This window comes from Bufo gargarizans, chromosome 2 (assembly GCF_014858855.1).
Source record: "Bufo gargarizans isolate SCDJY-AF-19 chromosome 2, ASM1485885v1, whole genome shotgun sequence".
Classification (NCBI taxonomy): domain Eukaryota; kingdom Metazoa; phylum Chordata; class Amphibia; order Anura; family Bufonidae; genus Bufo; species Bufo gargarizans.
In genome coordinates, this window is record NC_058081.1 from 202,512,925 (window position 1) to 202,525,643 (window position 12,719).

The 12,719-nt window shown below is 45.2% G+C and overlaps 1 protein-coding gene across 10 annotated transcripts in view; it reads right to left on the reverse strand.

Annotated features, from left to right (window-relative positions):
- The window catches only part of SHANK3 (SH3 and multiple ankyrin repeat domains 3), a 393,399-nt gene that overhangs the window by 189,843 nt on the left and 190,837 nt on the right, over window positions 1-12,719 (reverse strand). For all 10 annotated transcript variants that reach the window (XM_044279905.1, XM_044279906.1, XM_044279904.1 and 7 more), the window contains 2 exons: window positions 6,459-6,662; window positions 5,962-6,033 (listed from right to left, as the gene is read on the reverse strand). In XM_044279905.1, coding sequence (XP_044135840.1) covers window positions 5,962-6,033; window positions 6,459-6,662 — 276 coding nt within the window. The remainder of the gene's footprint in view (window positions 1-5,961; window positions 6,034-6,458; window positions 6,663-12,719) is intronic.

The window sequence follows — 12,719 nt, forward strand, 5'->3', positions numbered from 1 at the left end:
TACATATGGCTAGGGGATGCTGAATTATGGCTGGGGGCTGATTACATATGGCTGAGGGCTGATCACATATGGCTGAGGGCTGATATGAGGCATGGGGTTCTCATCTGAGGTCTGATTGGGGGTCTTCTTTATATTGGGCTCTGATCTGAGGTCCTATTAACATTGGGGATCTGATTGGGGCTGTGAGCTGAGGTCTGATTAACATTGGGGGTCTGATTGCTGGTCTGATCTGAGGGCTAATGAAAAATATTTTTTTCTTATTGTCCTCCTCTAAATCCTAGGTGCCTCTTATAGGCCAGTGCATCTTATAAGGCGAAAAATACGGTACTTATGAGAATGACAAACTCTTAACAGATTAAATATGTCTCACCTCGAAGTCTTTTCCCCTATGGCACCCGTTCGACTTAAGTCGAAATGTACACAAGACACAAGTCAGATGTATGCAGATTTTCCAACATACCATTTTCTATATGACTGAATTGCTGTGTGGGTGTAATCCTTTGAATGCTCCACAGTCTGATATGCATTAATTGACGATTCTTGTTAAAAACATGGCTACAAGTGTGTGTGGGGCGAGGGGAAGGGGGGTAAGGGCTATTGGGAAGCTTTTGTTGCAATTATGTACTGTACCTAATTTTCTTGTAAACCGTTGACACATTTGTTCGCTCATTGTTCATATGACATTCATATTTCAATTGAAAAAAAAAAATCAGTAAACAGATCAAAAGAAGGCGAGAAAAAAAAATCATATGTTATAACATGTACAAAGACTGGATTTTCACTGGTTGAACAATGATGGTCTGCTGAAAGACCTCTTCACCACCATACAAGATTGGTGGTGAACGTGCTCGGTCTCAAAAATATAGATCTAGTGTACAGAGAAGGTTTAGTATACTGACAATAAAAAAAGGATAAAGTATTATTATTTTTTTCCCTCCTTCTTTTGACAATAAAAAAATACAAAAAAAGGGTACATACAGTATATGTTAGCATAAAGTAGGAAAAACGTATGACTAAGGCCTCATGCACACAACCGTACCATTTTTTGCGGTCCGCAAACCGTGGATCCGCAAGAAACGAAAGCTGCCCGTGTGCCTTCCATAATTGTAGAAATGCTTATTTTTGTCTGCAAAACGGGGCCACGGAACGCTGTCCGCATCTTTTGCAGCCCCACTGAAGTGAATAGGTCCAGTTTTTGTGGCTCAGAGGCGGACCAGAACTATGGTCGTGTGCATAAGGCCTAAGACATCATGCACATCCGCATCCAATATGCAATATTATGCAGGCCACACATGGACCCACTCCTTTCTATTTCTATAGGTGGGCAAAAAATAAGGACCGCACTCGGATGTCATTAGTGTGCCGTCTGTATCCGTGCGGCTGTTCCAAAAAATGATAGAACAGGTCCTATTCTTGTCCATTTTGCAAACAGGAATAGGCAGTACTATTATTAAAATCCAGCATGCACATGGGTGGTATCTGTATTTTGCAGGTTTGAGGACCGCAAAATACATACGACTGTGTGCATGAGGCCTAAAGCTGACATACACATTGGATGTACTGCATTTCGGCTGAACCACTAGGGCAGGGATGGCCAACCTGTGGCTCTCAAGCTGTTGCAGAACTACAACTCCCAGCATGCTTAGACTGTCTACAGCCATCAGCCTACAGCAGGGCATAGTGGGAGTTGTAGTTTTACAACAGCTAGAGATCCTCAGGTTGGCCATGCCTGCACTAGGGAGTGGCAGTGAATCCAGTGGAAAAAAAGAGCAGTCTGGTTTGAAGTTGTTTGAGAGCTGCACTTATACAAGCAGACAAACAACGCGAGTTTGTGAGCATTCACGTGTTCCTCTGCCAGTCTGGAGAATGCCAGCTCCAGTAAGCAGGGGACCAGGAGAGCAGGGCAGGCCAGACAGTTGCTGGTAGTGGGAGATTCAATCATTAGGGGTGCAGATAGGGTGATCTGTCACAAAGACCGGGATCGTTGAACAATGTGTTGTCTTCCTGGCGCTGAGTTCGACACATCGCGGATCGGGTTGACAGATTACTGGAAGGGGCTGGAGAAGACCCAGCAGTCATGGTCCATATCGGAATCAATGACAAAGTTAGAGGTAGGTGGCACGTCCTTAAAAATGATTTTAGGGATTTAGGTCACAAGCTTAGGGCAAGGACCTCAAAGGTAGTGTTTTCCGAAATACTACCTGTACCACGAGCCACACAAGAAAGGCAGCGGGAGATTAGGGAGTTAAACAAGTGGCTCAAGAACTGGTGTAGGAAGGAGGGGTTCGGGTTCCTGGAGAACTGGGCCGACTTCTCTATCGGCTACAGGCTCTATCGTAGGGACGGGCTGCACCTCAATGGGGAAGGGGCAGCTGTGTTGGGGGAGAAGATGGCTAGAAGGTTGGAGGAGTGTTTAAACTAGGGACTGGGGGGGGGGATTACATTATAGGAGGGGAAGATAAGTGCAGATAGAGACCGTGGGCAAGGTAATGGGACTGGGGGAGGAATGGAAGGAGGGACTAGAACAGTTCAGAAGGAAAGGTGTAGGGTAAAAAATATATATAAACCTCTCAAATGTATGTATACTAATGCCAGAAGCCTGACTAATAAAACTGGGGGGCTGGAATTAGTGATGTGTGAGGAGAACTATGACATGGTGGGAATAACTGAGACATGGCTGGATGATAGCTATGACTGGGCAGTTAATGTACAGGGTTACAGTCTGTTTAGAAAGGATCGTCAAAACCGGAGAGGGGGAGGGGTCTGCCTTTATGTAAAGTCCGGTCTAAAGACCACACTCCGTGAAGATATAAGTGAGGGACATGAACATGTGGAGTCACTGTGGGTAGAGATACATGGCGCTAAAAACAACAATAAATTACTAATAGGAGTTTATTATAAACCACCTAATATACCAGAGTCCACAGAAAATCTACTACTAAATGAGATAGACGAGGCGGCAAATCATAATGAGCTGGTTATTATGGGGGGACTTCAACTACCCAGATATAGACTGGGAAACTGAAACTTGTATATCTCATAAGGGAAACAGGTTCTTGGCAATAACCAAAGACAATTACCTTTCCCAAATGTGAAGAGGGGACATCCTCTGCGTCTGGAGGAAAGAAGGTTCGTACACAAACATAGAAGAGGATTCTTTACGGTAAGAGCAGTGAGACTATGGAACTCTCTGCCTGAGGAGGTGGTGATGGTGAGTACAATAAAGGAATTCAAGAGGGGCCTGGATGTATTTCTGGAGTGTAATAATATTACAGGCTATAGCTACTAGAGAGGGGTCGTTGATCCAGGGAGTTATTCTGATTGCCTGATTGGAGTCGGGAAGGAATTTTTTTTCCCCTTAAGTGGGGAAAATTGGCTTCTACCTCACAGTTTTTTTTTTGCCTTCCTCTGGATCAACTTGCAGTATAACAGGCCGAACTGGATGGACAAATGTCTTTTTTCAGCCTTATAAACTATGTTACGATGATTCCGGCAGGACTGCCCGACCATCTGATATGTATGGGGGCCTCTAGATGAGTGTCCCCCCCCTAAGCCATGCTCTCTGTAAAGCAGAGGGTAAAACAACAAGCTACCAAGGATTAACAAGCCTAATAATTAATCATTTGGAATTTTAACTATTTTTAACAATTAAAGGGGTTGTCTCATGTCAGAAAATGGCATTTATCATGTAGAGAAAGTTAATACAAGGCCCTTACTTTTGTATTATGATTGTACATATTGCTTTCTTTGCTGGCTTTTTTCATTTTTCCATCACATTATACATTGCTCATTTCCATGGTTACGACCACCCTGAAATCCAGCAGAGGTGGCCATGCTTGCACACTATAGAAAAAGGCGCCAGCCTCTCTGGTGGCTGGGATGGTGGGAGTGCACATAGACTGGCACTTTCTCCTATAATGTTCAAGCACGGCCACCACTGATGGATTACAGGGTGGTCATAACCCCTGGAAAAAAAGTAGTGTATAATGTGATGGAAAAATGAATGAAGACAGCCAGCAAAGGAGGCAATATGGACAATCACAGTACATTAGTAAGTGCCTTGTATTAACTTTCCCTACATGATAAATGCCATTTGCTGAAGTGAGACAACCCCTTTCACTATTTCAATTCCAGCTGCAATGCTCTCGACGATCCATGGGGCCCTCAACTCTTTCCTGACAGCAGATGTCAGGGGACGGAAGGATCTGGAAGCTGGTGAATTTTAACACGTCCAATCCCTTTATTCTTGGGATATAAATCGCCAAAGAAATGTGTAAGTTCATGGAGGGATTTGAAGAAATAGTTGTCAGATGAACAAATGTATCTTATGTGTATGATCAGCCTTACTACACCTTATCTTGACCTCCACAACTCTTATGTACCTCTTCTTTACACCACTAATGGTACCAAGATCTTTGACCCATAGAATCTTATGAAGTCACAGAAATGTAGTTATTGTCCGCAACAGGCAGGAAAGGAAAGTCTGACTTGATGAAGATCTGGAAGAGTTCTTGGGGCTGCTAAAAATGTTATATCCCTTATTGCTCCAATTTTACTATTTATCAGATTGGTTTCATGTAGAGTTTACCAGCCATTTACCCAAATGTAATTGTGAGCCTGGCTTCTTCTAACACTTCATACAGAAGCCATGTGCATAAAGACTGTACACACTAATAGAGAAAACACAGATACCATGGTGATGTAGGTATTCCATGTGATGCCATATGGTGTCTCTTGTAAGACGTGGTATGATGTCATCCAGTAAATACAGCATCTGATAGAGAATTGGTGCAGTAGAGTGTGAGGTGTCTAGGTGACCGATCTCTTAGGCAATTTAACAATTAATAAGAGGAATATAATGTGGTTAGCACTGGTGCCTTGCAGCGCTGGGGTCCTAGGTTCTAATCCGACCAAGGACAACATCTGCATGGACTTTGTATGTTCTCCCCGTGTTTGCGTGGGTTTCCTTCGGGTTCCCCGGTTTCCTCCCATACTCCAAAAGACATACTGGTAGGGAACTTAGATTGTGAGCCCCAGTGGGGACAGTCGGATGCTAATGTGTGTAAATCGCTGCGAAATATAGTAGCGCTATATAAGTGTATAAAGTAAATAAATACTCATATTAGTGTAGGGGATCGTCTCTTTTCAGGGGGTCACACTCACAGATATCTTCGCAGACATGATTATAATGTTCAAACTCTTGCTTTATTTCAGACACTTTAGTAAAGCACAGGTTTAGAAGTCGCAGCTAAATAACAAACCCTTGCCCAGCTAGGCTCTAACTAAACACTATCCCTGACTCGCCTAGAGAGCCTTGTTCACACATGGAACACAAATGCGGCTTTCCTCAGCCATTCAGTCCAGCAACCTCCAGGCTGTGACACTTCAATACCTTTTGGGGGATTGTGGCCCAGTAGTCCTCCTGACTCTGGCCTCGTGATCCTTGTTTCACAGGCGTCACCGCGTCCCCCAAAGTTCAGGCTATCGCCTAACCTCATGGCCCCTCAGCCCACCCGGCTGAGACCACTCACACAGAGTCTCACCAGGATTCTGCTTCACAAGACTCTCCAGAGTGAGACACACCCAAGATCCAGTAGCAGGATTAAATAGCATCCCTGGACATGAGCATGCCCTAAGTCCCGGACTGGAGCATGGGGAAGAGGCACCCACCCAACACATTGCCTGTTCCCAGTAAAAGCCCGCCCTGAAATAGCTGAACCAGCTACACTATCTATATGGTGTCCCCCAACTACTTTAGTGGACACCTGGACTAGGGCTTTTACTCCACCAAGGCCGGGCCCCTTGGTGACACGCTCCTGGTGCAAACAACACCTCAATGTTCACATTGCCACACTAGGAATTCAAAGGTAATCAATTTTTTTGTTGACTGATACTGGACACAAATATTGACTGACATAGAGAATATAAACCGAGTGCCTGGATTTTTACTATTTTACTTACTTTGGTGTGAAGTTTGGCAAACTGCTTGTCGTCCAGTAGTGTCTGTGTATAAACTCTTCTCTTATAGCGGAACTGAAAAAAAAGGGAAAAAAACACAAGAACAAGCAGGCCTATGTAAGGTACATGTATGCAGATAGAAATGCACTTTTTATCATGATTGTACAAATTAGCAGGTGATATAAAATACATAATTCCCAGCAGAAGTTATAACATATGTGATACATCATCTCTCTAATCACAGACGTTAGAATAAGAGCCTGGATGGCAGCAGACAGCCGACCACAGCTCCTGGGCGGCATAGAATTCCAGAGCCTATTCTACAACTCTATAGGTCCAAAAAGAAAGATCAAAAATTGAAAATATCTATAAAAGAGTGTGTAGAAGAGAAAGTAACTGGTAAACATAAAGGGCTTCTGCTTCTTATATGTCCTCCAATTAAGTAGTACTATACTATCATCTTGTATAATTACTTTTTAGGTAAAAGGCAGCAATCTTACCTCTAGGTAGGGTACAGGTGTGGCCAAAGAAGGTGGATATTCCCGCAGCAGTCGCTCTTCATCAAGGAATTTCCCAGCTCTACCATTAAAAGCTGGCTGGAAGAGTCCATAATTCAGAACGTCCTTCAGGCTGTGGTTGAGGGTGCACAAGATGCGCTGTTTGGACACCCAAACTGGAGCATCAGGGTTCAGCCGGAGGCACTTCTGAACATTGGAAGAAACAAAATCATCAGTCAGACTGTTTATTAGATAGAGAACTTGTATAACCAGAATAATTATTACATGGTGGAGTGAGTATGACACCCAGTGGTTCCCACATTGACGATGGTGAAGAGTGGAACAATGTATGTCATCCAGGAGGCAATCACCATCCATGAACTCACACTACAGCCACACCACCTATTCATAAAGACAATCTCTCCGACCATATTGCCATACAATTTTTAACATTGGTTTGGAATCAACCAAGGACCTTATTCATGAAAAGCACATATATACATTAAGGGGAATCTATCACCAGGTTTGTGCTGCCTTATCAGAGGGCACCGTAGGGTAGTGAGAGAGCCTCCGATTATAGTGTTGAGTTGCTTACTAGTTAAATCAAAGCCGTTTCCATTATACCACACTTCATTAGGTGCTTCCAAACCCAGCACTGACACCTCATGTTCATTAGCAGGGGGCTCCCTTCTCCTTCCAGAGAAAACTGACAACAGATTTTTCTCTATACTGTACATAGGGAAAAAGCTGTCAGTGTCGATTGGGTGGTGGGAGTTAGCAGACTCCCGAGCACTTGCATATAGAGAGGACTGAGCGCTTGGCTTGTGTTGCACCTAATAAAGTGTGATGTTCTATAAACTAATTCAAGTTAGTGATGCACCGCTATAATCAAGGTCTCTGTCACTAATTTATGCTAAGTGCATAAACCTGGTAACACATTTCCTTTAAAGCCATCAATATGAGCAATGATTACTGCCACTAAATTGCTGGTAACTTAAAGAGGACCTTTCATGGTCCAAACATTATAAACTAAGTATCAGGGTATGTAGGGCATAGTGCAGCGATCTAACTGCACTTACTATTTTTCCTGGGCGCCGCCCGTTCGCCCACTGTGGCTCCCGTTGTATTCTCCCGCCTGGTATGCTAATTTTAGCATCAGAGCAATGAGGAGGAGACTGAGTCTTTCTCTACTGAGCACCTTCTTCTCCCCTGGCTGTAACGCTGTCTAATCGCAGCGGAGAGCGTCAGAGCCAGGGAGAGGGTGAGGTTTTTTTTCTCCCTGGATGCGATTGGACAGCGCAACTGCCATGGGAGAGAAAGAGATGCCCAGTAGAGATAGACTCAGTCTCCTCCTCATTGCTCCGATGCTAAAATTAGCATACCAGGTGGGAGAATAGAACGGGGGCCACGGCGTGCGAACAGAGCCGGCGCCCAGAAAGAATAGTAAGTGCAGTTAGATTCCTGCACTATGCCCTATGTATCCCGATACTTAGTTTATAATGTTTGGACCCATGAAAGATCCTCTTTAACATGACTTGGATACCTGTCTTAGGGTCCATTCACACGTCCGTTGCTTCTTTCCTGATCTGTTCCGTTTTTTGCGGAACAGATCTGGACCAGATCAGGACCCATTCATTTTCAATGGGTCCTGAAAAAAAAATCATGACATTGTGCTGTCCGATTTTTTTCAGGACCCATTGAAAATGAATGGGTCCAGATCTGGTCCAGATCTGTTCCGCAAAAAACAGAACAGATCAGGAAAGAAACAACGGACGTGTGAATGGACCCTTAGGCTGGCTTTCCATGTTCAGATTTTTTTATGCGGTTTTTGAAGTCAAAACCAGGAACGGATCATAAACTGCGAACAGTTCTAAATCCACTACTGGGTTTGGCTTTAAGAACTGCATAAAAAAACCTGAACATGGCAACCCCATTTTATATTAGAAATCTTCCAGGGAGATGGTTCTATTTCTCCGGGAGACACCTCTTTGCATATCATTTTCCCATGGAGCACTTCTAGGCATCTCACTCAGCCAGCCAGAATCCTTCTCCATACCAAAGAGGAGGCAGGCCCCCCAAAACAGCTGTCCGTGGATGGATTTTTTTTCCTGTCATGTTCCAAGGCTTCTCAAAGTCAGACAGTAGGTAAAACTAGAGAGACGGTTCTCTTGGTCTGGGAGACACATCTTTTTCCCATGGAACATTGCCATTGAGTCTCAATACATAGCTGGTCTCCTTAAAGGGGTTGTCCGGGTTCAGAGCTGAACCCGGACATACGCTTATTTTTACCCCGGCAGCATCCCTGAGGCTAGCATCGGAGCATCTCATGCTCCAATGCGCTCCCTTGCCCGGCTCTGATGGACGGGTTTTAGCGATGCCCTAGCCATTTTACTGGCTAGGGCAGCGCTAAAGCCCGCCCATCAGTGCCAGTGACATCACAGGGCTTCTTGGCAGCCCCATGGCGAGCCCCAGTACATCACCGAAACTCCTAAAAATGCCTTTGCCCTGCACGATTTAGCGCAGGGTAAAGGAGAGCATCGGAGCATGAACTGCTCCGATGCTCAAGTCAGGGGGGCTGCCTGGGTGAAAATGGAGGTATGTCCGGGTTCAGCTATGAACCTGGAAAATCTCTTTAAGGGGAGCCAATACCCCCCTAAGCATCAGACCTCTTCCAAGGTGATAGATGTTGGTGCCACCACTTCTTGTACAGACAGGGTGCAAAGCAGCTATTACCAGAATATACCAAGTTCACGTATGAATCCTGCAACCTGATTGATGCTCCACTGTTATTAGACCAACAGTTGCAATGCAGCCAAGCTTACTTGACAATTTTCTGCCCAGGGTTTTGTGCCAATCTGAGCTAATGAGAGGAATAATGAATTTATTAATGGATATGCGGAACAAAAGCGGCATAAAAAAGTCACGCATTATAGTGCATGCCATATTTGTACTATAATTTGCAACTCTTTACACTTTTGAAAAGTGTCGAGAAAGGTTGGTGGGACTTAGTGGGAGGGGGTGGGACCTCCCCTGCAGAAACTGGTGTAAATTATAGTTGATTTCAGATTCTGGGCAAGGATAGTCAATTTATTTTGGGGTTCATGCCTCGTAACAAATTGGATGCATCTTTCTCCAGAAGAGGCGTATACAACATTACTAGTTTTAGTAAATATGCTCCGATGTCTCTAAAAAAAGGATGAGAGGTGACACCATGAAAACCATAGAGGGTACTGTGCCCCAGAAAAGTGGAGCCCAAAAGTCAAAAAAATTTCACGCAATGCTCACTACTTTTCTGAAAAGTGGGTGCGGCATGAGCAGGGCTTAGCGGGAGGGGAACGGCTTCTCGTGTCCCAGCTAATTTCCAATAATTTACGCCATAGATGCTATAAATGAATACAGATACATAGTACTACCAATCTGGAATGTTTTTAGAAAACACATTGCCATGCAGAGCCTTAAGTTCACATCTACATGTTGTACTAAGACGGCACAATAAATTAGGATCTCACTCAAGCAACGAGCTTCCTGGATCTATAAACAGCAGTGTTCCCTCTGTACTGTACTAAATTTAAATCATTTAGTACAGCGTGTGCTGCCCACTTTCCTGTAAAGATTCTGGAGCACTATACAGAGACCCCGGTGTCACATTAGTACAAACTGAATCATGACAACGGAAATCTTGTGTCTTTGTTGGGATCTTAAAGAGGACCTTTCACCTGTAAAAACAATGTGAACTAAGTATTCTGACATGTAGAGCGGCGCCCGGGGATCTCACTGCACTTACTATTATCCCTGGGCGCCGCTCCGTTCTCCCGTTATGCCCTCCGGTATCTTTGCTCTGTAAGTTATAGTAGGCGGTGTCTGCCCTTGTCCTGTGGGCGTCTCCTTCGCCAAGGCTGCAGCGCTGGGCAATCGCAGCGCACAGCTCACAGCCTGGGAGAAAAAAAACTCCCAGGCTGTGAGCTGTGCGCTGCGATTGGCCAGCGCTGCAGCCTTGGCGAAGGAGACGCCCACAGGACAAGGGCAGACACCGCCTACTATAACTTAGAGAGTGAACATAACGGGAGAACGGAGCGGCGCCCGGGGATAATAGTAAGTGCAGTGAGATCCCCGGGCGCCGCTCTACATGTCAGCATACTTAGTTCACATTGTTTTTACAGGTGAAAGGTCCTCTTTAAAGGGAACCTGTCACCATGATTTTGCGCATAGAGCTGGGGACATGGGCTGCTAGATGGCCACTAGCACATCTGCAGTACCCAGGTCCCATAGCTCTCTGCGCTTTTATTGTGTTAAAAAACCGTTTTGATTGATATGCAAATGACCTGATATGAGTCCTGTATCCAGAGATGAGTCAAGCGGAAAGGAGCCCAGCACCGCCCCGCGTCCTCCGAATCTCCTCCTTGCTGGCTGACGTCACAGAGCTGGAGCGCCAAAATCTCGCGATGCGCGAGCTAGCGCATGCGTAGTTCGTTCCCTGTGCTGATGCCAGTACAGGGAATGAACATGATGCCGACACTGCACATGCGCCAGCTCGCACATCGTGAGATTTCGGCGCTCCAGCTCTGTGACGTCAGCCAGCAAGGAGGAGATTCGGAGGATGCGGTGCTGGGCTCCTTTCCGCTTGACTCATCTCCGGATACAGGACTCATATCAGGTCATTTGCATATCAATCAAAACGTTTTTTTAACACAATAAAAGCGCAGAGAGCTATGGGACCTGGGTACTGCAGATGTGCTAGCGGCCATCTAGCAGCCCATGTCCCCAGCTCTATGCGCAAAATCATGGTGACAGGTTCCCTTTAAAGAGGCTTTCTGGGCTCTCCTATATTGATGACCTATCCTCAGGACAGGTCATCAATATCAGATCGGCGGGAGTCTGACACCTGGCACTCCCGCTGATCAGCTGTATGAGGAGACGGCGTGCGGAATGTGACCATGGTGTCTACCTTTTCTCTTCCTGTTCGCTGCTGCTTTGCCATAGACATAACAGCAAGAAGAGCGACAGGAGACAGCACGTGCACACTGCAAGCGCCGCCGTCTCCTCATATAGCTGATCGGAAGGGGTGCCAGGTGTTGGGGTCCCGCCTATCTGATATTGATGACCTATCCTGAAGATAGGTCATCAATAAGAGAGACCAGAGAACCACTTTAAAGAGGTTTTCTGGAACGTTACTACTGATGGCCTATCTGACTGGCAAGGGTTCGGCTCCCAGCACCACTGTGATCAGTTGTTTTCAGGAGTGGCGGGCCAAAACCAGGCATCGTAACATCACATCTCCGTAAATCATCAACAGTAAAGGCCCGGAAACCCCCTTTAGGAACTTACACTAATATATTATGGCATTAAGTACAGATCCAGAAAGCTTCCTTTATAGGAGTTTTCTGACAGTTTTTTACTAATGACCTATTCTCTGGATAGGATAGGATAGGTTATCAGTAAAAAAAAACTGTCAGAAAACCCCTTTAACTAAACACGACAGCAGGTGGGCACAGTTGAGGATGTGATCCTTGGCTCAGGTCCACAAAGATGTACTTACAAATATTACATTGTATTATATCATATTAAAGGCGTTTTCAGGAGGAATCCCATAATGCTGCTGTATGCTCAACCAGTCCCTGTTGCTCTCCACTTCCAGGTCCCAGCTTGACACACGCACATCGGCTATTTTTGGTCCCATAGAAATGAATGGAGGGCGGCTGCACATGTGCGGCGTTCCTGCACATACAGTATCTGAGATTGGTGGCATATCCTAGCAATATGCCACCAAGGTCTCAGATGAGACAACCCCTTTAAGCTTATGTCACAATCCTACCATATCAAATCAGGGGTTTACTCTACAAGAACTGAATTCTACAGTGTTCTAACATATCAACCCTTGTGCTTGTTCACGAGACATAAGCATGCATTCAAAATTAAGGTTGCCCTATTCAAGGTATGGATGCCAGCTAAAGCAGGGGTAGACAATTTACCGGTGCTCTCGAGTCTACACACCACATACTGTAGACCACTTTAGGAGTTGGCTCATTTTTTAGAACAACAACATTACAAAACCACAGACAACAGTAAAAACAGCCCACAAAGGCAAGGCTATGTACAGTACACCATCACAACTAAAACTTTAATTGTCAAAAACTAAAATGAAAAGCAACTTTTCAATGCCTCTTGATAAGAGGGGTTTTCCGGGCCATTTCACCTAAGCAGTACCCCTCCTTTACTCCGCAATACTGATGCTTCCTCTGCGCTCACATGGGCTGCAAGCTCTTC